Source organism: Acanthochromis polyacanthus, chromosome 11, assembly GCF_021347895.1.
Source record: "Acanthochromis polyacanthus isolate Apoly-LR-REF ecotype Palm Island chromosome 11, KAUST_Apoly_ChrSc, whole genome shotgun sequence".
NCBI lineage: Eukaryota > Metazoa > Chordata > Actinopteri > Pomacentridae > Acanthochromis > Acanthochromis polyacanthus.
Window position 1 is genome coordinate 37,348,777 of NC_067123.1, and position 25,031 is coordinate 37,373,807.

The 25,031-nt window shown below is 39.1% G+C and overlaps 2 protein-coding genes across 2 annotated transcripts; both read right to left on the reverse strand.

Annotated features, from left to right (window-relative positions):
• rnf115b (ring finger protein 115b) lies at nt 1-9,151 on the reverse strand. Its single transcript, XM_051955091.1, has 9 exons — nt 8,820-9,151; nt 6,119-6,177; nt 5,895-5,955; nt 5,594-5,805; nt 4,428-4,496; nt 4,224-4,302; nt 3,900-3,993; nt 1,670-1,785; nt 1-590 (listed from the first exon to the last, which is right to left on the reverse strand). Exons 1-9 carry the CDS (start codon nt 8,895-8,897, stop codon nt 468-470), a joined length of 891 nt encoding a protein of 296 aa, XP_051811051.1. The 5' UTR covers nt 8,898-9,151; the 3' UTR covers nt 1-467.
• Nucleotides 9,152-10,537: 1,386 nt separating this feature from the next.
• scamp3 (secretory carrier membrane protein 3) lies at nt 10,538-24,647 on the reverse strand. The gene is made up of 9 exons (XM_022200111.2): nt 24,219-24,647; nt 23,845-23,925; nt 18,669-18,782; nt 18,155-18,275; nt 17,736-17,864; nt 15,724-15,883; nt 15,512-15,613; nt 14,143-14,260; nt 10,538-11,418 (listed from the first exon to the last, which is right to left on the reverse strand). The coding sequence occupies exons 1-9, from the start codon at nt 24,270-24,272 to the stop codon at nt 11,281-11,283; spliced, it is 1,017 nt and encodes a 338-aa protein (XP_022055803.1). The 5' UTR covers nt 24,273-24,647; the 3' UTR covers nt 10,538-11,280.
• Between the last annotated feature and the right edge of the window lie 384 nt (nt 24,648-25,031).

Here is a 25,031-nt window from a genome sequence, read left to right on the forward strand (position 1 = left end):
TCACAGGGTTTGGGCTTTAATAACAACTTTGGTAAAAGGTTAACAAAATACTGCATTAAGAAACTGTCTTACCAAGAGAATAATGCAACCGTGTTACTCCATAACTCTGTGAGTTCTCGTCATTTTGACAACCACCGGCAGCTCGGCAGCGATTAGTTCATGACATCAAAGTCAGTCATTCAGAAAAGCACCTCAGAGGGCAGCGCAGCGAGAAGGACACATCACCTCTGCATCTCGTCAGCAAACCGCTGGATCCTGCTGTGCGTGGTGTAGCATAAAAATCTGTGAATATGCTTGAGTAGAAAACACAAAGGTCCTTTAGCAGAGATGAATGAATGGAGTGAGAGCTGGAACTGTAGATTATGACTGGATGTGTGCTTCTATCTGAAAGCAGTCAGTGCAGAGGGAAAGGTCTCAGGTGAGGAGTGTGTCTCTTAAAAAAGGAGGTAGAGTTGTTGGCCTGTTTCTCAGATTGCCTGCCTCTCCTGTTGCTCTGTCCTGATGGACTGGGCCTCCGGGGGCACCGATGTGGGCGGGAGGCTGTTATCGACACCATCGAGGCTTTTCCGACACACTGGGCAGGTATCGTGCTGCGAGGCGACAGAAAACGTGTCAATCACACTGGAAAAAATGCCCCTCTCAAAACAAGAAAAGAAAACTTATTTCAAGGAACTTTTATGTTGAAATTAGTGAAAATAATCTGCCAATAGAACAAATGAAAAATGTCTTGGTAAGATTTCTTGAAATAAGACATGATATTTAGAATATTGAGATCTTAAAATTAGCTGGGAAAACTTATTTCAAGCTCTATTTTACCAGGATCGTCAAGCTTAGGTGTCTTGAAATAAGCCAGATATGCTAAAAAAACAAAAACAAAAACAGTTTTTCACTGAAAAATAGAATTTCACTTTCATGTAACCTCCTAATTTGAGATGTTTTAACCCTCCTGTTGTCCTCATTTACAGGCACCAAAAAATATTGTTTCCTTGTCTGAAAAAATCCCAAAAAAATCAGCAAAAAAAATCCTTAAATTTCTGAAAATTTGCAAAAGCTTCAGGAAGAAAATTCCAATAATTCCTTAAAAGTTTCCCTTAAATTTTTATTTAAAAAAAAAAAAAACACCCCAAATTTGGAAAGAAAATTCTTGTAAATATTTTTTAAAAATGAGTAAAACTCTTCCAAAAAATATCTAAAGTGATTACATATATATCAGTAAAATTTCTAATATTTTCTTTAAGAACTTTCACAAAAAAATCAACCAAAATCCAGCGAAATTCACTGGAGTTTGGTTGAGTTTTTTGTGAATGTTCTTAAAGAAATATTTTTAGCATTTCTTTTTTCCCACCATAAAATGTTCAAAGATTTCCCGCGAGGGTTAAAAGAAGTCCTTCCATCTTTCTGAAATGTCCCCTGTTAAGTGAATTTATCTTAAATCAAGTGAGATGAGACATTTTGACTAAAAATAAGACAAACAGACTTGGTAAGATTTTGAGTTTTTGCAGTGCAGGAGGCAACAACAGCGTCTGCCGGGAGGCTACGACCTGACAAAACATCACCTGTTGGTAACAAAACCGCCTCTGAATCCAGATGTCAAACCCTAAAACAGCTGCTTGATAACAGAACTTGAAACCCCTCATTCCTACTGACCACAGCCACTCCTCGTTCTTACCAGCTCCAGCCAAGGCACTATGCATTCACTGTGGAAGTAATGGAGGCAGGGAAGCTTCCTGACAGACTCCCCTAATGAATACTCCTCCCTGCAAACTGGACACTCCAGTCTGCAATCTGGAAGAGAAGAAATGCGAGAAAGAAAAGAAAGGGAAAGTATCAGAGAGCGTGTGATGATTCATTAGGCCTCAAATGCACAAGACAGGCCTACAGGCTATTAGAGTGTAACACAGAGCTACACTTGTACTGTAGCCCTCAGTAAATCACGATTTAACAGTAATAAGTCATTAAAATGTATAACTAATACTCTGAGCTGAGTGACACCATTCATTTGTCTACAGCCCCTTCATGAACTGCCGCCTTTTTAGAAGCAGTTTGCATCCAAGCCAAAAAGCATGTAATTACGACGTACTAATGTGGCTCATAACTGTGTCCTTCATGGATAAGTGGCCTTATCTTTACCATAAAGAGGAGGAAAGGAGGGATTGAAGGAGGATGAGGGGAGACGGGAAGGAATAAAGAGAGGGGGGAAGAAAAGATACAAGGAAGGAAAGAATAAAAGAGGAAAGGAAGGTTAGAATGAGGTGAAGAAAAGGTATGAGAAGGACTGAATACATGGAAGGAGGAAAAGGAAGATATGGGGAAGATAGCAGAGGAAATAATAGAGCGAGAATAAGACAGAATAGAGGAAGGACAGAAGATAAGGGGAGGAACAGTAGAAGGGAAAGGAAAGGTGCCAGAAGGAAAGTTAGGAAAAAGGAACGAAGACATGAAGGAGAAGCGACGAAACCCAAGATAGGAGGATGGGAAGACAAGATAGAGCAGAAGAATGAACAGATAAACTGTAGAAAATAAAGGTTTAACAGTCGTTAGCTGTATTTTTTATTGAAGTAATGTTTTTATAGATCTTTTTTCTCTTGTTGAATTACAGATAATAGCCAGTAAAATCCCCAAAAACTATGAAATTACATGCTGACCAACTAAAGAAAGTGCCATTATTTAAAAACAAAAATATGGATCTTAAGGACTGATGGATGGTAAATCATTTAGAACCTATGACATTTTTGATTAGTTACAGATAAAATTTAGTAAAATCGCAGAAAAAAGTATTCATTTCCATGTTGATGATAGAAAAAGGTCAAAATTGTGAATAATGTCCACATCAAAATTTCTATTTTTATGAATGTTTTTTTTTTACCACATTTGACTGAATAATTAGTAGAAAGTTTTCCTGCATTTAAACCAGTAAATTAAAGTATTTCACAGATTTGTCTAGTAAAATCAAAGAATAAAGTATTAATGTTTACATGAAGTGAAAAGAATATTAAATAGGTAATAAAACTAAATTATAACAAAAATCTAAATTTTTACAATGAGTTATGTGTTCTTTAAGCCTCGTGTCGTCCTGAGGGTCATTTTAAAGTTTGAAAATGTGGGAAAAAAATCTATATTTTTTAAGGTGAAAACGTCCACATTTTCAACATTTTTGGGAAATTTTTTGATGGAAAAAAGAAATGTTAAAAAAAAATGTTTTCGCTGGATTTTGGTTGATTTTTGTCTGAATGTTCTTAAAGAAAATATTAGAATTTTTATGGAATCACTTTAGATATTTTTAGGATTTTTTTTTTGGAAGATTGTTATTCATTTTCTGAAAATATTTACAAATTTTATTTTTTAAATTTAGATTTCTTGCAAATTTTGGGCATTTTTTTAAAATAAAATTTTTAAGTGAAACTTTCAAGGAATTTTCTTCCTGAAGATTTTGCAAATTTTTATAAATTGGGGGAATTTTTCGCTGAACTTTTCGATTTTTTCAGACAAGGGAACAATATTTTTTGTTGCTGTAAATGAAGACAACAGTTAATGACGCGTGACAATAAAATGACACCATTTTACTGTATTTACATCCGCTTAGAGTATTATATTTGACAGACATTCCTCTGCTGCCAGATTTTCACTGTTTGTTTTAGCTTTAAAGGTGGAGAAAACTGAGTAGGCGGAGGGAAGAAACCAGAGAACTGAGAGAAAGACAGGTCAGGGGAAATAAAGTATTAGGGAGGGTCAGAAAATATGAGAAAGACAGTAAAGACAAGAGGAGATTATCAGCAGGACTGTGTGTATCTCTTACTGTAAAGTAGTAAAATACATATAAATACAAATTCCAATGCCATTTCTACTCCCAACATGAGATGTATCGGAGCGACCATGTGATGCCATGCTGGAATTACCACCTGTCTGTTCTTGAGAGATGCAAACTGTTGGCAGGGATGAGATCATTTCCTTTTTAGCTGGGGGAGGACCTGTGTTCTCCAACTGTCCTAATAGCTAGATGAGTGGGAGAGAAAACAAGTGGAGGAATTCTAATGAATGAACAACAGCATGCAAGCTGAACAGAAGTCACAGATTTGGTAGTAAACACAGAGAAAGATGTGGGTGTCAGGCTGGGGAGAGACGATGTTTCATTACAAAAGGCAGAGGAAGAGGAAGAGGAAGTGATGCTCAGACTAATAAAGCTGTCACTGAGCTGTATATTCAGCAGCTCTGGTGTTACTGACCTCCGTGATGACAGCGTCCAGACCTCCCTGACCCCACGCATAATCTCCCGGGTTTGAGTGCAACTGCAGCATGCTGGACCTGAGAGGGGAAGCGAAAAGAGAGCAGGAGGGGGAGAAAAAGGAGAGCGAGACGGGGAGGATGTCACACGACGTTAAATGAAGTCAAAAGCAAATGATGCGAAACGAGAATTAAAAGGCGTTTACAGTGCAGCTGGTGCAGCACCGGGGTTTCCGCTGTTGGCAAACAGGCCGGCCAAGAACTGCTGCACGATCCTTGAAAGAGCAAGAACACACAGCAACGACGTCTGAGTGTGTTCAGGAGACTTTACAGCAGATTTCACAGCTTCAAAGCGCGCCATGCCTTCATTTTAGAATGTTATTTTAAATTATGAAATCTACTGAGGCGTGAGGCTGCTCTCTTTAGTCAGAATGACGACAGACACAGATACAGACACAGACACCACAATAACCACTCTGAATAAAATAAAATAAGACTGATGTCCACAGTCTGATGAATTAAGGCAGAACTTCAAATAAAACTGTGTAAATGACCAATTTTCCTGTATTTATCCTATTTTATCCTTTAAAATGTTTCATGTTATAAAAGGCTAAATAGAATAATGTTATGACTTGATGAGACTGTATGCGGTAATAATGATAATATCTTGTTAGGCCATGATAAACATCTTGTTATATGGGGAAGTTTTTCATGTTACACACTGAAACTCAGATTTTTTGTCATTTTCTGGTGTGGCAGAAAAAAGCTGTGGAACATCAATTTTTTGTTTTTGTAGAACAGTACGATCTTCTTTTAAAATGAAACAACATTCTCTGATTTTGTGAAGCAATAATACACACAGCTGTGAACAAAAGTTTACATGTACTTATAAAGACTGTTTATCATGGCAGCCTTGACTTTCCAACGGCTCCTACATCCTAAAACACATCTTGATTATTTCATTGAGTTATTGTAGCTCTTATTATTTATTAGCACTGCTGTATGTATACTTTTGACCCAGCAAATTCATTATGATAGCATGTTTCTGGAACACCTGTAATAAATCTCTGAAAGGGCCAAAATGAAAGACGTTTTTGTGACAAAGATGCATGTGTACCAGTGATGCCATTATAAAAAGAGTTACAGGAGTCACTGAAAACTTTAGACTGCCATCATACACATGGACTTGACAAGTACATATTTATTTTTTACAACTGTAAATGTAGTTTCTATCTGGCAGTATTAAAGCAGTTATCTTATTGCTGCTGTTCTTGTAAATTATATACTAAACAGCGCTGTTTATGTGCTAAACAGCTTCTATGGTGAGAAAAGAACGGTGGCAGTGATGTTTCTGTGTACCATGTCCACACACCCTTCCACTACAGGCCTCTGCTCAGGCCTGGACGACCTCTCCTGCTCAGGGTTGGAGGAAGTCACCGTTTCTCTGGCCTCTGCAGCGACCGGCGAGGCTGAAGAAGGACGACTCTGAGCTGCAGATACCTGCTCGCTGTCGTCAGGGTCGGACTCGGAGGAGGGCGGATGCGACAGCAGAGCAGAGCGCTCCATAAACAGCAGCTGCCATAACTTGGAGAGAGACCAGAGAAGCAAAGTGTCAAACAAAGCCTGAGAGAGGAAGGAATGTTCTTATTAAAATGCCATTTGTAAGGACATACTTCAGAGAACAAGGAGTTTGAGTCGTCGCTGGGCGCTGATGCTGTGCTGTCCTGCAGGAGACTAGAAGGAAAAGAAAAATCTGTCAGTGCTGCAAAATTAAGCTTTTATTTTCTAAGTTTTGACTTGAGTTTTTAACCGCTGTCTTTCCAGGCATTTATGAATCAGAGAGGAAAGTTTCTCAATAAAAAGAACAATGCATTTAAGCACCAAAGCTGAACTGTACCTGGAGTCTTCTGCCACCTCCTCAATGAAGCCAGAGTCACATCTGGGGCAGATGAAATCCTAAAGGAAAGAAGAAGAACAAAATCCTCACTCCACGACTAAAAGTAAGTGGGCACTAAAATTTCTCATTTCAATCCATAACTATGAGCATTAATCTGCTGCTAAAACAGCTTTTACTTCTGTGGGAAAGCTGCCCCCAAGATTGTAGAACTGAGTGTCAGCGGTTTGCTCCCTTTTATCCACAACATACTGGTGAGGTCGGGTACAGACTTTTGACCATTGATGTTAACTTTTCAGAATGAAAACACAACAACACAACATAGTCCTCTGTTTGATTAAGGTTTTCCTATTACTTCAGCTGTTAATTTTCAAAAAGCTAACAACAAAAAACCTCAGTGCCTTGTATAAAAGCACCAGCAAACTTCAGAAGTTTCTTAAAATGACATGCAAAATTACATGGAAAATAATCAGATTTTTTGACAACAGAAAAACACCCAAACCACAACAAACCTTAAATCTGATCAATTAAACAGGTGAACTACATCAACCAATCCTGCAACCAGAGGCCAATGCCAGCCCACAGCACGAAAAATAACCTGGTAGGCAGTACGACTAACCTGACTAGTTTCCAGAAGCAGCAGAAATAAGGTAAGGCAATGGAAACAATACAAACAGCATCCGGGTCAATGTGCCGTGTCTTTATGCGACCAGAAAAGGTGAATGGATGGTCTCTACATGCATGGTTCCCACATGGAGGAGGAGGTGTGATGGTGTGGGGGTGTTTTGCTGGTGACACTGTTGGAGATTTATTCCAAACTGAAGGAACACTGAACCAGCATGACTACCACAGCATCCTGCAGCGACATGGCATCCCATCCGGTTTGCGTTTAGTTGGACCATCATTTCTTCTTCAACAGGACAATGACCCCAAACACACCTCCAGGCTGTAGAAGGTCTATCTGGCCAAGAAGGAGATGATGGAGATGACCTGGCCTCCACAGTCACATGACTTAAACCCAATCCAGATGGTTTGGGATGAGATGGACCACAGAGTGAAGGAAAAAGGACCAACAAGTGCTCAGCATCTCTGGAACTCCTTCAAGACTGTTGGAAAACCATTTCAGGTGACTTCCTCATGAAGCTCATCCAGAGAATACCAAGAGTGTGCAAAGCATTAATCAATATTTTGAAGAAATATAAATCATGTATTGACTTATTTCACACTTTTTTGTTTACTCTATATTTCCATATGTGTTCATTCATAGTTTTGATGCTTTCAGTGAGAATCTACAATGTAAAAAGTCATGAAAATAAAGATTAAATGAGAAGGTGTGTCCAAATATTTGACTGGTAGTGACACTGTATCATAAGAAAAGCTTTCAGCTGTGCAGCAAATGCACTCCAGAAGCTGATTTCACTGTGAGTTCAGTTTTACATCTCTTGGAGAATTCAATTCCCACAGACTTAAGTAAAAGTTTAAAAGTTACATCCTTCAGCTGGGCTGCACAGAGAGAAAACACCTACTTTTAAAGGATATGCAATGTTGGATTTAATAAAGGTTACTGGACAGAATCTAACAAAGCCTATGGACACTGTCATGCTGACAAACAAAAAGGCTTTTCCCAAACTTTTGTCACAATGTTGAAAGTACGGTATTATCTAAGATGTCCTTGTGTGCTGCTACAGCATTAACATGACCCTTTCAGAACTATGGCACATAGTCACAGTCGCACAAAAGAGTTGTTTGATTCTACCTGGGAATATGCTGCATGCTCCACTTTTCCTGCTATGTCAACTTACACAAAGTTATATCACAATGCCAAATAAATAATCTGAAAACAGCAGGACGCTGAAATATATGGACAGAAATATACTGGAGGAACCTTTTCAAGTATTTTCAGATTCAATTGATCTTTCAGTAAGATAAGTGATTCAATATTTGTCCATTAATTTGGCTGTTAGTGTGGAGAAAATTGCACATTTACACCTTTAGATTTGCTACTAAATTTTCAATGCTAACATTAAAATCTGCACAACATTTTCTGATGAAGCTTAGTGGTGCATGGCGGCTAAGATGCTCTTGTGCGTAATTGTGCCATGACAGGTGTCAGCCGCGCACCAAATGCGCTCTAGTAGTCGCTTCCACCGTGAAATGAGTGTTTTATCGACTGGAAAAATCAACTCCCAGCAAAAACTATAAATAGTTCAATCTTTAAGCTGCACAGAGAGAGAAAGGAGGACGATACGAACTGAAACAGAGGGGTTAAACGCACCTATGTGACGCTCCGTGGCATGCAGCAGTTTGTAAAACCGTGGTGGCGCATGTGGTGACACCCACACAGCCCCTCTTACGTTTCTCACACGCAGTTGACAGTAGACAACTGGACACCAAGTCGCCAACAGTGGCGCTTCTAAATATGGCACCGTGGCTCGCCAGACTTCACTCCCTCACTCCAATCTAAGAGTTTAGCGCGTTGCTGTGCGCACAGGAACAACCACCAAGTCACTGTTACAGACAATGTGTGCTTTTGTGATCCCGGTAGGTATGTTACAGCAAAACAAAACAAAAAATACGAATAAGTCACTTAAACCTGCATGTTTTTTGTTTTTGGAAATAAACCCAGTCTGAAAGTGTTAATCCATCGCTCCTGGGGGTTTTACGCAGGGCCAGCATAGTAAAAGAGCTCTCCAAAGCGACTCACCGGGAGTTTGGGGTTAGTCTCACATTTACAGCAGTGACAGAAAAACCGGTGTTGTGGTGTCTCCGCAGCCTCCGCCATCTTCACGGTGAAGCGCAGTGTCCTGACGTCGGCGCTGAAGCCCTTAAAAGTCTGCGAGCCGCTGACATGTCACAACACCAGACCAAAAAACCACTACAGGGGACCAGATACAATCCCCACACCGTCGCTTTTAGAAGTAAAGTGCACATATGAGGTTATTTTTAAACCAGTTACACAGTCACCTCTTTTTAAACTGACATATTCAGCAACTCGGTATGTGCTGTTATGGTCGCCGTTACGAAGATCAAAATGTAGAAGAAAAAAAAAAACCTTTAGCAACAAGTTGACAGTCTGACACCAACATGCAGTATCCTTCTACTGTGTTGGGTGTCGCCAGAGATTTAAAAAATATAAAGAGTGATGTTTCTAGCTTAAAAAGACAGTTCTGGCTTAAAATCTACTGAATATAATGCAGACAGTACGAATGAACCTTACTATCTAGCAGTGTTAGCTTAGCTTAGCTTAAGGTTGTTTCCTAGCAACGGCTTCAGGGAATGTCAGTTACTGAGGGTGACACTTACTATGAGTATATTAGGATGTACTCAATTAAACATTAATTTAGAGTAAACCAGGCAAAGAGAACAATGTCTGTTTAAAATATATATTTGAAGAAATCATATATGTACCCAAGTATGCATAAGCGTACACCTGTGTGAATTACCCTCTAAATTTTAGACAGCTAGATTAATACAAAGTACATATAAAAATTTTAAAAAGTAGGGCATCTACAACTCACTTCGAGCAATGAAAACTTCATACTTATCCAGAAAATTAACTATATTCTCACCTTTTCATGCTGCTTTGCCTTTAACTGCAACATAAATGTTAAATAACACAGAAGAAGTACTAAACAGCTAAATTTCTGCAAATATATCTTCTATTGAGGGGGTTTGGACAAAAGTTATGACTTTTTGCATATAACTTACAGAGGTGGTAATGGGCCGGTTTATAAACTAAAATGTGATCTGTCACACACGTGAGATAAGCAGAATTATGACGAACACATTCTGCATTTCCCCAAGTGCCGCGTTTGATTTGCACGCTGTGTAAATGTGGGGGAGTGATGTTTTTGTTTTCACCAAAGAAATATTCACTCGGTGACAAGATGCCATCTGCTAATGTGGTTTATACAAAAGTGTAAAACTGGTTGGTTTCCTCATTCAAAAAAAAACAACATAGAAATCTTGCTCAGATTTACGCTGCAGGGATGGATTATACCGAGACTTCACCCATTCAATCAGTGTATCAGCTCAGCACGGTTGTATTTGTTCAAACTGATGCATAACCCTAGCACAAAGTTTGCATATGCATGCACTAGTTAAAAATATGTATAATAAATATATGTATAAAAATGTAAAACAAAAAATCTAACAAAAAAGGTGTTTTTTTTTAAACTATCAGATATTACATCATCTTACCTCCGAAGTATTATTCTAGATTTTCTCAAACCAGTGAAATGATGTCAGTGCTACAGAAAGATTAGTAAGGCCACAATCATCCAAGAAAAGACTGAAATAAAAACTGAGTCCATCTAATGCTCCAGTTTACCCTAAAAACAAAATACATCTGAATTAATCCCACATAAATAAATATGGTGTTTACTCTCTACTTAGTAAAACAAGACCAAAACAACAGCAGCAGACTGTGAAAGCATGGCAATATATTTTATTAAAACCAAGACAGTGACCTGTAATAATCATAATAACCACAAGCAGCAGTGACAGAACAGCAACAGATAGCAGAACCAAAACAACACATGTTCATAATCTTTACAGTATGAGAGGGTTTTTGGCAACACAGTAAATAGGCATTCTCATTTGTAACAATAACAAAACAACTTGTTAGTTTGACGCTTAGGCAACAACAACAACAACAAAAAAAAAGAAGTGCTGGCTAAAGTTGAGCCTCTTAGTTACAGATCAAATGTTACAATGGCAGCATTTTAGTGTTCAGACCCACTCCTGCACTTTGCTTTAAATGTGGCCTCTTAGAAACACAACAAACATGGTAAACATCCAGGCTAGTACTACATCCCACTTGGCACACAGCTTCTCTTTTCATATGTTCCCTGCATTCGCGGACACTCTACGGCTGCATCAAACTTCATGCAGCTTCAGCATCTTGTTTTTATTCACATCTTCTTTCCGTTTCCTGAATCAACGTGCGTGATTTCTTAGTCGACTCCTGATTTGGCAACGTAGCTAACTGGTCCTGTACACGTCTCAGAAATTAGACAACCCCACATCTGTCTCATGCAGTGCCCTGAAGTTTTATCAAATTCAATTCACCTGTGGGGAAATAAATACTTAACTCATCTTTTATCAACCCGTGGAGACCCTTCGCCTCCTCCACGTCTCGCCCTGCCAGCCCTGTTGCTTCCTCTCTATCGTGGTGCGGTGAAGGCCCCCTGGGCAGCGTTGGCAGCGGCCTGGCGTACGGCCTGATTGGACATGACTCCGGTGGCGAACTCAGCCTGGGCCTTCTGAAAGCTGGCATCAGTTGACCTGTACAGACTGTGGATCTGGAGCGGGGAAGAGCAGAGTGCAGCGACATGTGATACGTGCAGCAATTCATCATCACATTATGCGCAAATGTGCGGGTGAAAACGATCCCCACAACCTGATATTGTGGCTATTCTTCGGGCGGCTCGTTATCTACTCACTGCCTCATGGTAGGTGGACCATCTGGGCAAAGCGGTGAGAGTATTTGCATAGACTAGATCGGCTCATAACGTCCCATTCATTTTTAGCCTTACTAGCATGTACACAGCAAAATCCATATCCGGGTTATTATAATTTAAGGCTTGGCTTTAGGTTTTTGTAGTTTTCTGCTTTTACCTACTTTTTCAAAGACAACCCATGTTGTCATCCATGTTTCATATATATTCTCAAGTGTAGCGGGGTAAACAGTGAGCAAAACTGAAGCACAGTTTGCTTCTGGTCGTGAAATTCAAGGCACTGATGTTTGAAAGTGTGACTGAAAGGCACAAGTGTTTACATGCGTATTAGTATTCCAGTTATGATTGAGTGTTTTGCAGTATCTAGACTATTTCTATTACGAGTAACTATTATATCCTCATTTCAGAAACCAGAAGCCTGTATAGGAGGTCCTCGATTTACAGTGGAGTTTTGTTCCAAAGGACCGATATAAGTCGATTTTCGTTCCCAGTTCCGACATAAGAATGAAACACCGTAAATCGAGGACGCCGTAAACCGAGGACCCAGGATGTGTTTTAGTTATATGTCTTATTGATTAGTCCTTCCCTTCTTAGTTGGACTTGAACGAGTACGTCATATAGACTAACATGCAGTTTCAAATACCACCCATTTTCCACATTTTCCTTGACTATGTAGACTTCAGCTCAGGTGCAGCAGGGTAAACCAAAGCCCAGTTTGTCATATCAATGCTGTTGGCATCTGAATGTGTGGTTGAGAGAGGAAAAAGTGTCTACACATGCACTAGCATCCCAGGATATGTTATGTGACTTTACTAAACCCAATAACCAGAGTCACACTAAATGGCCACACAAGGCTAACTGTGACCTTGGAACCTGTTGAGGCTTTCTGAACCTCGCAGAAAGGGGCAGCCTTGGAACCAAAAGCAAACAGGGACATGTGCAGACCTGCATGTTTCTCACATGAAGAACAAGCTATAATCTTAAACCAATATAAGGAGGTTAAAATATGATACAGGCAAAAACAACACTGAACCTGCAGCCAAATCCAGGGAGGAAAGCTGGTAACAAAATGCAGAAGTTCATACGTTTGTCGATATCATTCATTCACAAATAGATCTGACTGTAATTTAATGTCTACTTTTATGGCATGTAAGAGAATTTTAGGCTTACTTTCAACACTACAACCCTGATTTTGTTATTCAGTGATGGGAAGAAGTAAAAAACAAACGGGTAAGTAGCCCTAATGCAAATCTTATAAGGCTTAAGCGCTTTAATTAGTCTTAGTTTTATTATAATTATACCGATAGAAAGCCTACAGAACAACTGTTGGGTCAAAAAAAAAAGGAAAAAAGACTAAATTTGGCACCAATCTCCATGAGATCCTCTATGAATGGTGAATCAGTTCTTAAACAGAAAGGAGTGGTTAGTGGGCAGTGTTTTTATAGCTATGTCAGTGTAACCCGGTAAGATCTGAACCATCATTGTAACCCTGAAAATCACACCTGAAGTTACCTCGCTAGCCCCAAATTCTGCTAAATAATACAGGCCCCTGGATAAGCATTCCAACCTTGTTTTGAGAAACCTGTCAGGATGGAGGACCAGAAACCAAAACACTGTGGCATGTAAATGTATCTCCTCTCAGACCAACCTGCAGGTAAACACACTCAGTGGCTCTACATAAGTCTCACATTTGTATTAATTAGACCCTCCAGAAAAACGCGGGCTAAAATCCTTGATTATGCAAATAAATATGCGGGGTTTTTATGCCATTTTATGCAGGGAAATTGCGGAAAGTTGCAAAGTATGCGAATAGTTGTGAAATGTGCAAAAATATGCGCGATTCACCTGCCATCTGGCCGCAGAGGGATGTGTCCTCTAATCAGACACTGGGACTGCTGTGGGGTTACTGGACTGACAGCCTGTGCTTTGGGAGGGGGAGGAGCTCACAGCAGCACCTGCTGCTTGTTGAGGACAGTAACTGCAGAATGATCCCAGTTTTCCTGTCAGTCTCCAAAACGGCAGAAAAAGTCGCTAGATTTTGCGAGAAAGTCACTAAGTTGGCAACACTGGCGCCGCGCTCGGCATCAGCTCGTGCTTCTAGTGTGTGTGTGTGTGTGAATGCGCGAACTGATGACGTCAGGCCGGGCGTCACATAAAAACTCACTCACAACTCCATTTATATTGGTTATAGTTTTCTCATTTTATGCGGAAATTGTGAAATCAAGCGGGACCCGCATATTTCTCTTTTTTTTCCGTGGAAATGTGAGATTCTTGCGGGAATTATGCGCTGTTTTGCGGGGATTATGCGACCTTTTGGGAAATAATTGACCCCCGCATAATCAGCGGCATTTTGGTGATTAATGCGGGAATTCATGCGATCGCATAATCGCGTTTTTCTGGAGGGTCTAATTAATGCTCGGAGGACCTTCTGTTTTTAATGGTCCAGCTCTGAGTATCCTCTTAATCAGTCCATACAGGGACAACGTGACTGACACCTTGTCAAAAGCACGAGCCTTAATTTGAGCGGGCACCTGAGAATTTCCCCTGAGTGTAAACACATTTATTCACCTTCTTCAGCATGACGACCCCCATGGCGGTTTGGGCACTAAAGAGGATGGCATTTATCATCATGATCACACCAACGGCGACATTGATCTGCAGAGCAGCCAGGCTCACAATCCAGCCGCTGAGGGAAAGAGACAGCGAGACAGGAGAAGAAAACCAAGACAGAGAGAGATTCAAAACACGATAAGCGAGAAGTCAATTATTATTCTAATTTGCACTTGGAATTAAAAAGCAATCAGCGTCTGAATAAGTTATCCTGATAATGGTATTTACACCTGGCTGCTACTTATTATGCGCTCATTATCTTTGTTCTGTCGGCATTCTGCTTAAATTAGAACACCGTATTTAGTTGACATTTGCCATCATGTGAAAAAAAAAAAGTTTTCCTGACTTATTTAACTTAAGCAGAGGTGCATAAATAATAGCTGCAGTTTAATTGAGTACTACAGCATCAGGGCTTTGCTTACTGGGACACTTAAGTGGAACAAAGCCATTGTTGATGGTATTAGGAACACCTGTGCTTTTTCTGCTATGACAAGACCACCATTAAAAAAGGCTCATGACTGCATTGAGCATTAGCAGGAGATTTTTCCTCATCCAGATTGTTGACTGGGACTTTTTGTATCATAGTTGACATTTTTATTGTTTTCAGGCCTGAAATCAACCACAGCCAAACACCTCATGGCATTTTCACACACAGATTCTTCTAAATATTATATGTACAATTGAGTAAAATTGAAATTTATTCGTAAAGATATTGTAGTAAACCTGTTAACTACTTTATATTAAATAACTCAGAAATCCTTGGAGTCTGTCCAGTCTTTTCTTCAGGAGGAAATGACATCACATGGAGCAGGTCATGTGATCTGGAATTAACACACTTCATTGAGAGGTGTTTTTGTAATGGGGAACTTAGTGGAAAGTGATTTCTCATACACAGATACAATTAGTTATTTTCTATATAAAATTTGATATATTGCCATAAAAGAAATATCCGTCAGGATTATCTCAACTTACTAAAAAAAAAGAGCATAAAACTATTTCTGAATAAGCTCATTTTATTATTGTTTAGCTACTTAGAAGGTGGTTGTTATTAAATGTGGACGGTTATTTAGTTGACGTTTTACTGATATCTGGTCATTTTTTATTAATAGGTGATTGTTTCAATAATAAATAATGATGGAATTTGTAAAGACATGATCATAATGAACATAAAAAACACTACTTTTTTTTTACTTTTAATAAAAATGTATAGAAGATGTATCCCATGGACTTCCAAAGTCCCTCAATTATATATTGACCTGCTTAAAATGCAGGTTTCAACAAGAAAAACACCTCTCTGACACAGGAACGGTTTGTTTATTAGTCCTACCTGAACCCCCATCCAGGAATGCCGATGGTCATTATGACATAAACACACACTTGGGCAAAGAAGACGAAGAAGAAGACGAAGAAGTTGAAGGAGCTGTCACTCCTAGAAGCGGGAAACAGTTTAGTGTAGACAAAGCCAAAATACAAAAACATAACTTTAAAACAACAAGAGAAGGTTGAAATTTCACACAGGCCTTATTTTCCCCCCCACACCTGAAGGCTTTGTACATGGGTCGATACCAGCAGACGAAGGAGCAGGGAGTGAAGAGGAGCGCCCAGAGGATGGCGAGGCCGAGGCCGACACCACCGCTGGGATCCACACAGAACCTCGCCAGGGAGGAGATCAGGTTGAAGAACATGGTGCCGGTAGAGACTAGATAAAGAAAACAAAGAAAAGACACAGAAACAAAGAGACGAATGAACAAAAAGGGGAAAGCAGAGCAGTCTGAGTTCAGGGATGAAACTCTGACTCCAAGCCACCCTCCCCCTCCTTTGGAAAAAAAGGCAGTTTGTCAGGATTTTGTCTGATGCAACATGAAGCCATTTATTACCGCTTCTCTTTGCCTACTGCTCGGCTCCTTTTGGTTGTTCCAGGCTCAAGACTTGAGAAGATGTCAAACCCATTTTTATTTAGAGCCCGCTTTTTATGATCAAATTTTTATTTTACTTTTCAAAACTGCAGTTTTAATGTAATATGAGCGTAAATCCTCAGCTTCGTCATAAATCTGTGTTCAGAAATGTCAGCAGTCTGGTTTATCTACATCTAGAATGGTTTATATCAACTGCCCAACAAAGTTTGCCCCTCTGTGTTGAACAGTTCTACCCCTGCTGGTATTATTTATTAACCTTACGATGCCTCTTCATTTTGTCAACATGTTTGAGAAGAAAGATGGTTTGAAAATGTTCAAAAAGTGCTGAGAAACTAAAACATACAATGCTAATACATAATGTTTATATCTTGAGTTTTAAAGCCCAGAATCTTGCTTTTACTTTAATTGGAAGTATGCAAGTTAGGCAGTAAAATGAAATATAGCACACACTTGTTACAGTTTTTACAATAGTCATGTAATATATTTAATTTTCTAAAGTAAAATATAGGCCAAAAAATAAGAATTAACCCTCTTGTCATCCTGTGGGTCAAAACTGACCGGTTTAAAGTTTGAAAATGTGGGAAAAAATATATTTTCACAGTGAAACTTCTGATGTCCACATTTTCAACATTTTTCGGAAATCTTTGAACAATTTTTGGTGCAAAAAAGAAATGCTAAAACTATTTCTTAAGAACATTCACATAAAAATCAACCAAAATCCAGCGAATTTCACTGGATTTTGGTTGATTTTTATGTGAATATTCATAAAGAAAATATTAGAAGTTTTACTGATATATATGGAATCACTTTAGATATTTTTAGGATTTTTTTTGGACGAGTTTTACTAATTTTTCGAAAATATTTACAAGAATTTTCTTGCCAAATTTGGGGTGTTTTTTAAAATAAAACCTTAAGGAATTATTGGAATTTTCTTACTGAAGGTTTTGCAAATTTTCAGAAATTTCAAGAATTTTTTTTACTTAATTTTTTGGATTTTTTTAAGACAAGGAAACAACATTTTTTGGTGCCCGTAAATGAGGACAACAGGAGGGTTAAGTTTTGGTTTCTGTTTACTTTAAAGTTTTCTTCACTGGTGTTTATTTTGTCTCACTTTCTCTCATCTCCAAAATCAGTATCAAGACTTATTCTGCCAAAACAAACTGCTGTTCATGAACCTGACATCATTTTGCACCCTTTTATCTGTTTTCCCAGCATGCTGTGTAAGTGACACTGTGTGCAGAACTATTATGTTTTATTGTCTAAGTTATTTCTTGAACAACAGTTAATTTACTCGCAGTGAAATGAGCTGGTTATTGTGTAGATGCCCCAACTAAGAGCCCCCAAACTCCTCGACCTAACAGTGAAGTGTGAGCGTCTTTGTACAAACATTCAAGCTGCTACGCCAGACGGTTCAGTAGAAGTCGCACATCGTGAGTCAGCTCTTACTGCCTTCCACTGGCAAGCGTCAACTATGAACACGTGGAGGTTTTAGAGTCCGCAAAACTTCAGTTCGATCACATAAACCGCCAAGTTTCATCGTCACACCACACAAAAAAACCCCTACAGAGTGAAAGCACTTCAGTAAGATGCCACATTACATCATAAAAGTGATGGTGGTAAATAACAGGAACTCACACATCCAGAAGTAGTACATGATGGTGACGGTACGCTGGAACCGCTGGGTGATTTCCACATTGATGTCCTGGTAGAAGCAGGGGCCCACCGGACAGAACGAAGGTAGTGGGGGCCAGTTATTCTGACGGGCTGAAGAAGAGAATGAAGGGGCGAACGTTACTGAGAGTGGTTTCTGCTACTACAAAAATTCAGTGTCTTTGGATAGTCCTCTATTCAAACCAAATCTGTGACGTTTAATTCCACGAAACCTGTTTTAAATGTATGATGATTACATCTTTGAATGTATGCACTTTTCTTCTTCTCCTCTACTACAGATGACATCTACAAAAAGGTTGGAACAGGAACATTTTCGCCACTGGAGCTTTACATTTTGACTCCTGCTCTTAAATCTACATCCACCTCCCTCCTCCGTCTCTTACAGGCTCCAGCTCCCAGGCTGTGTGACTCCAGCTCCCGCTCTCTCCTCTCCAGCTCCCGGGCTTTCTTCTCCAGCTCCTCCTGCTTCCTCAGGAGTTCTGCTGTGGTAGCATTCACCGCAGTCTAACACGGGGAAACAAAGGGTGAAAGAAGGGGGAAAAAAAAGCTCAGTGTGGGTCATAAAAAATGAAAAGGGTTATGCAAAAAGCTCAGTATCATGACAGATTCACAGTGGGGTGCTTTCAAAATGGGTGGACATATTGTATGCATCAGCATCTATACCTAGCAGACGTCTCATTGTAGTTAGAGGTCCAAAAGTGAGATATTCAGAGAAGCATGATGATAAGGGAGGTGGACACCGTGAAGATGTTTGTCCTGCTGAAGCTAAGTGGGTTGATTCTAGCCACAAAAACATGGCTTTCTGATGTTCAAGCTCCAACAACAAGTATGAGTACGATCCCATGACACCCAACATGAGATGCAGTAATGAGCGTTTTCATATTACATCATGCACACCTGGGAGTTGTAGGAGCCATAGTTGCGAGGCTCTGTAGGTGTCGTCCTGCTGGGTGGAGTCTGTGCAGGAACAGGTGGAGCAGAGGGAGAGGTGGCTTCATACGGCGGCGGAGGCTGGAAAATATTTAAAAAGAAACTCACATCATGAACCACTTTGACCAATAATGTGGCAGCAAAAAAAAGGCCATAACAAAGATGGAGTTCAGACATTCAGTGTTTGCACAAGGCTGAAAACAGCAGATAAAAAATACTGAATATAGCACTTTTTAAAACAGAAAGAAAGAAAGAAAGAAACTAGGGATGTCTAATATTGGCTTTTATTTTGCCAAGAAAGAAAGAAAGAAAGCAAGCAAGCAAGAAAGAAAGAAAGCAAGAAAGAAAGAAAGAAAGAAAGAAACTAGGGATGTCTAATATCGGCTTTTATTTTGCCAATAACGATATGCTGATATTGTCCAAATCTCAATTTCCGATTCCGATATCAACCGGTACCGATATATGTGGGCCGTTCAACTAATTTTAGGTAACATCACATATCTCCTGTCATGGAGTCAACACACCATGCCTCACCCCATTGTGATGTTACCTAAAATTAGTTGAACGGCCCACATATATCGGTACCGGTGGATATCGGAATCGGAAATTGAGATTTGGACAATATCGGCATATCGTTATTGACAAAATAAAAGCCAATATTAGATGCTCCACCATTGTGATGCTCCACCGGATGTTTCCTCAAATGCAACAAGGATTTCCAAATGTAAACATTGTCTGTGCAAAATAAGAAAACTACTTCAATTTAAGTTATAGAAAAAATGCCATATGTTCAAATTGCAAGTTCAAAATCCTAAGGAGACATTTGGAAATAATTCTAAACCGCAGACATATTGTTAGTCAGGCACAGCAAGCACTGCAGCCACATTTGTTTACACGCTTCATGACGCAGTTTGATGATGTCATCGTTTGTGTGCTGGTGAAATCCAGGCATTATTTCATCAGTTATGATAGGCAAAGAAAAAAAACAATGATAATACTGACCGATATTACATCTTTATGCCAATATCAGGCCGATACTACGGGACATCTCTATTAATTATGAATGAATCATAAATAAAAATTCATATTTACATCTATATTCTGACAAAACCAATACAAGAGAAATTAGAACAATTGATAATTGCATAATTTAATCACCCAATTTGACATTAGTTTGCTGAAAAGTAGTAAACTTAAACACATTTAAAATGAAAAAAACATTCCACTTTTTCATTTGTGCACCAGAGTACGTCATCACTAAACATTTTGGAGCATTAATGACATCATTCTGGTATTAAAAAGCCTTTGTATTTAATCAATCTTTACTACAAAATTTGATAAAAACATACTGTAAACTTATTTAGAAATATATAAAAATGGAGTAAAAACATGTTATGGAGTAGTAGCAAAAAGTAGCAAAAGAAAAACTGAAATTAATACAAAAATGCCTTTATTTTTATAGCACCCGAAAGAAAAGTGTTCACAAAGCACTTTGACAGTTAAGAACAAGCAACACAGAGACAATCACACAAAATATAGGAGATAAATCAGAGCAGTCAATTAAAATAAAAAGTAAACATGATAATAAATTAGCTAGATTCACAAACAGCAGAACTAGGCTAAACTAAAACCTAAAGGATAAGATTGAGGGTTAAAGTCAGAAAATATAAATAAAAAAAAGTCAGAGATTTAAAGAATTAGAGATACGACATCACACCAAAGAACCAGGCAGCCAAAAGTAAAATAAAACAAGAGCGAACATCTAAAATAAACAGGACAGAATACAGAATACATACAAATTAGAGGAAAGCATAAGCACACTGACAAAAGTGTAGAAAAAAAAAATCAGTAAATGCATTTAATTACTTTCCCATTCTTGATTTTCGGTTGATTAATCAGCTACTAACTCACAGAGTGACAATCTGGGGAAAACGCCAATAATGCACATCAGATAACAGCTTCCCTCTACTCATAATTCATCAATCATTTGACTATCATGTCCCAGAACAACCACTGGTGACCACTGATTGACCGTAAGGGTTTAAGATCAGTCTCAGTACCAGAACAAGACCACGGTGAGTCAGCAGTACCTGGGTTCCACTAGGGGGGCGTCCCACCATTAGCTGTAAATAACCGTAGAAATGACTCCGTGACGTGAAAATCTTTCACAATGACAGATCAACACAGACTACACGAGATTCAAACATCCTAAACGAGCACGTCTAGTTCCTGCTGCTGCGGGGTTGGCAAACACCAGCGGCTGACAGGAAGTACACGAGGTCCCGAGTTGTTTCCAAGCAACAAGTGATAGTGTTCATAACTTGGACTCGATGCGTTTCCCAGCAACCCTCGGCTCTATAGCATCCAACTGAGATGCAAAGTCCCTGATAAAAGCCTTGTCGCTTCAGGACAGAGTGACTAAAAATGGCAGAGAACTTTATTTCTATTCAATCAATCGTTACAATAAATGGTTCATTTTAATGATAAAGGCTTTTACATTAACAACTGGGTGCAAAAAGAAACCGTCCTGATGTTCACAGCTTGGTAAAGACCATAACGTCTGTTTTTGCAAGGACTGAAGTCTTCTCCCGTCTTTAAATGATTCAACCAAGATACCAACCTAAGACTAAGGAGGAGGCTTGGAAGATTAAACCAAAGAATCTTGATGAACTCTGGAGTCCTGCCAGATGGCTTTGTTTGCCATTCAAGATGACTTCCTCAGTGAGTTATTTGACTCGACATTAGGATCGAGTCACATACCATATTAATGCTCATATTTATGTTCTGATGCTCGTGTATGTTTATGTATTTTTAAAAAAAGCATTTCTACATTATTTTTAGATGCAACAAGACTTTTGTCCAAGTAAAATCTTGCCTTTCTGTCCTAATTAAATGATAAAAGTCAATGAATGATACAAACCTTTATTTTGGTATAATAAACATAATCTAGAGGGCTTTGCCTTTTATATCAGCTATTTCTGATTCCAATTATTTGTTGTTCCTGCAACTTGTATATCATGGTTTTCTTAACATTTTAAGATGCAAAGGCTGCATAGTTCATGTAATATTTAGTCTTTACATGGAGGCAAAGCAGACATATTAGTCATGGTGACCCAAAACTCTGAGACAGCTCATTTCTAAATCTGTGCCAACAGGTTTGGTCTGTTCTGATGAATAAACTGTGCCATGAAGCAGTTTCAGAACCTAATCTTGAGATCTTGGCAAGACAGGCTTTCATTTCTGCTTTCAGACCTCTGAATGACTGCACACATTTTTTGACTTGCTCAGCGATTTAAGTAGAATAAATAAGTGAAGTGAAACAAGATAGCGAGTCAGCTTCATTATCAGTGGCTACAGCGACTTACAGACGGTAACTACACAGACTAGTTTATTTCAGGTTCACTGAGATGAAACTTTATATGACATATTATGTTTTGACCCAGTTTAAGGTGTGTGTTTCCTGTTTTAGTTTTTATAACAGATGATCTTCCCTGGGAGGCGGGCTGATGGATTGGAAGCACAATAAAGCAAGTCTTGGAATGAAGCCAGCCTGAATACTGGTTTTACGCTACTTCATACTTTCACATCTCTGTTGTACTTTCTACTCCACCACAGTTATCTGACAGCTTTAGCCACATGCTACCTTGAAGATAAAAGTTTTACACAACGTAACAAATTGAACACATTGCGTAAGATTACACCAGAGGTTTCTAAGGTCGTACAAAAAGCAGTGTGTAGTTGGGGTCACATTTATTCATCAAAGAGTGATTTTCCCATTTAAATGTCTAGCATGGTTTCAAATGATCCAATATCTCACCTTGTTTTATCATCTTTCATCAGTCATTGAGCGTTCAGATTTATCTTTCGTTCAAACTAGCCCCACCTGCAGAAGCTACAACAGAAACATGCTACTAAAACACTGATGTATCTGTATTAATTATCCAGAAAACATCATGTATAAACAATAGATCAGTCAGTGGGACCAAAACAACACTTTTAATATAATAATTTAAACCCATTTTGCTGTTCATTTGTATCCATTTTTACATTATCATGCAGCCCTTTTACTTGACAGAACCATCCTGGGTATTGTTCCTTCCTATTTGTCTTGTCTTTTAACAAGGAAACATGAAAGTCATAACCTCCCATCTATGGACACTCTGCAATTTGTTGTCTCCAAAGTACGATCTGAACTGGACAAGAAAGCATGTAGGTTTTCTGCACCAAATGCTTGGAATAAATCACAATCTCAACTTCAATTTCAAGCCCTTGAATGAGTTTAAAGTTCTGGTGAAATCATTACAGTCTAACTTGTCTCTGTGCAAGTGTTTTATGTGAGCAAGTTTTAATAATGTTGTTAATTTTATCTGTTGTTTACATTTTTTTCATGTAACTATGCTGCTGACCTCTTGGCCAAGGAGATCTCTGATCTCAGTGGGACTAACCTGGTTAAATAAATGCTGAATAAAAAATAAAACTTGAAACGGAGCGTGTTTACAGCGCTGTACTGGCAGGATCTGAATACTTCTTCCTCCACAGACAGCATCTTTCAATATTATCCTGTTAACACTAATGCATAATGTATAAACGGCACTTTACTGCTCCATCTTGTGGGTTGTAGGTTAGTTGAGTCTAGTCATGCTCAACCGGAAAACCTTCTAATAGAGCAATACATGAGATAAATCTTCTCTAATCACCGCTATTTTGTGATGCGTGACGGTCATTTTTGCACCCTTTGTGCAAGTTTGATTATTTTATTATTTAGAATTACCCCACTGACGCACTCGGATACAATTCTGTGTAATAAAAATGGTAAAAAAATAAACAGAAAACCAGAGAAACGTGGGTTGAGGAGCCATTTTTTAAACCAAGGGACATCTAGTTTGTGACTTGCAAAAGAAAACAATCAAACACGGCTCACAGAATCAGAAACTTCTTTTAAATAACTTCTTAAAACCCACTTTTATCGACTTCCCTTCACGTAAAGTTCTCTTTTATCGCTCTTAGCCCCCTTGTGTGATGATGTCCTTTTAACCAGCTTTTAATCAGCAATCCATCCTGCACATTTTTGTCATTTTTACAGTGAATGTTCTTCTTAAAGGTGCTGAAGTTATGAATGAAGTTATTATCAAATATTTCTCACCCCGGTTGTATTATCAAATGGGTTGTACAGGTCCAGTGTGGCATAGCCTGTGTTGCTGCTGTGTTGAGTCACTGCAGGGTCCTAGCAGGCAAAACAAACACATATACAGTTATTCATTTAGTATACTGATATATTTGTAATGACCTACTGGAACAGTAAAGCCTCATTTAACCAAAACAAATGGCTTTTATTGATGTGGTCATTGTTAACAGGAGCTACAAGTGGGCAAAGATTAAGGAGGCCCAGAAAAAAAAAACCTTAGGTCACATGAGCAAAAACACGCCCGATATTACAGAGAACCGTGACTTTTATCCATCCGATGTTACTACATATGTTGTTAGCTTAAAATTAGCATAACGTTTCTTATCACTCACCTGGAAAGGGTTCTGGTCGTCCATCGGCTCCGGAAAGCTTGTGTACTTTGACATACCACTGGCAGCAAACCGTTAAAAAGCCGCCACTTGCCGCTAACGTTTGAGGCAGAAATTAACCGATTAGCTGCTCTTTCTAACGGATTTAAACCTGCGTTCGCTCCGTTTTCAGAGACGTGTTGTCGGTTCGTCTGCCTGCTAGCTACCCGCCCCTCCGGAGCTCATCTCTCGGCAGCTCAGAAAAAAAAACACCGGAAGGTTCAGGCTGGCAGCTGTGCGACCGGGAGGGTTTTTTCTTCTCCGGCAGCAACGGCCAAAGTCAGGTTTTGAGCCGTTTTTGGTGGCCAAAGAGCCGAACCGAGTCGCTGTTTTGTACCGCAGAAAAACAACCGTGAAGCAGGAAGTGAGAGGCTGAGGAGGAGGTCATGTGACTCCTGCTGCGGCAGACGGGCACGTGGGGCCTGAACCTGCCAAATCAAAATATTTATTTTTTTAAATTAAATATTATTGTTTCCCTACATATTTGAGCATCAATCAGTTATTTAAATACTCATTTTTGTTTTGCTTTGTTTTCTCAGTTTAGTTTTATTTTTCTAGTACATGAGTCATGTTGTTAACTACCTGTCTCTCACTCATGCCAATTTCCAGCAGTGCCAAGATGGCTGCCTTTGAGGCTTCACATATTTCTTTAGTTTTAGGCATTATGTGAGAGCTGACAACTTGTGAGTTGTGCTACGGCTTGAATGTAAGCAGGAAACTACTCTAGAACTTTGCATGTTCAGTGCTGCTGATGACATGAAATGGCCTCTTATATAT

Coding starts and splice junctions, on each gene's coding strand:
- rnf115b (XM_051955091.1), bottom strand. CDS start 8,897: ATGGCGGAGGCTGCGGAGACACCACAACACCGGTTTTTCTGTCACTGC. Junction 6,178..8,819: donor AGACTAACCCCAAACTCCCG/GTGAGTCGCTTT, acceptor TCTTTCCTTTAG/GATTTCATCTGCCCCAGATG. Junction 5,806..5,894: donor CAAACTCCTTGTTCTCTGAA/GTATGTCCTTAC, acceptor TCTCTCTCCAAG/TTATGGCAGCTGCTGTTTAT.
- scamp3 (XM_022200111.2), bottom strand. CDS start 24,272: ATGTCAAAGTACACAAGCTTTCCGGAGCCGATGGACGACCAGAACCCT. Junction 18,783..23,844: donor CATTTGATAATACAACCGGG/GTGAGAAATATT, acceptor AATATTTTCCAG/CCTCCGCCGCCGTATGAAGC. Junction 15,884..17,735: donor CATGTACTACTTCTGGATGT/GTGAGTTCCTGT, acceptor TTCTTTATCTAG/TCTCTACCGGCACCATGTTC.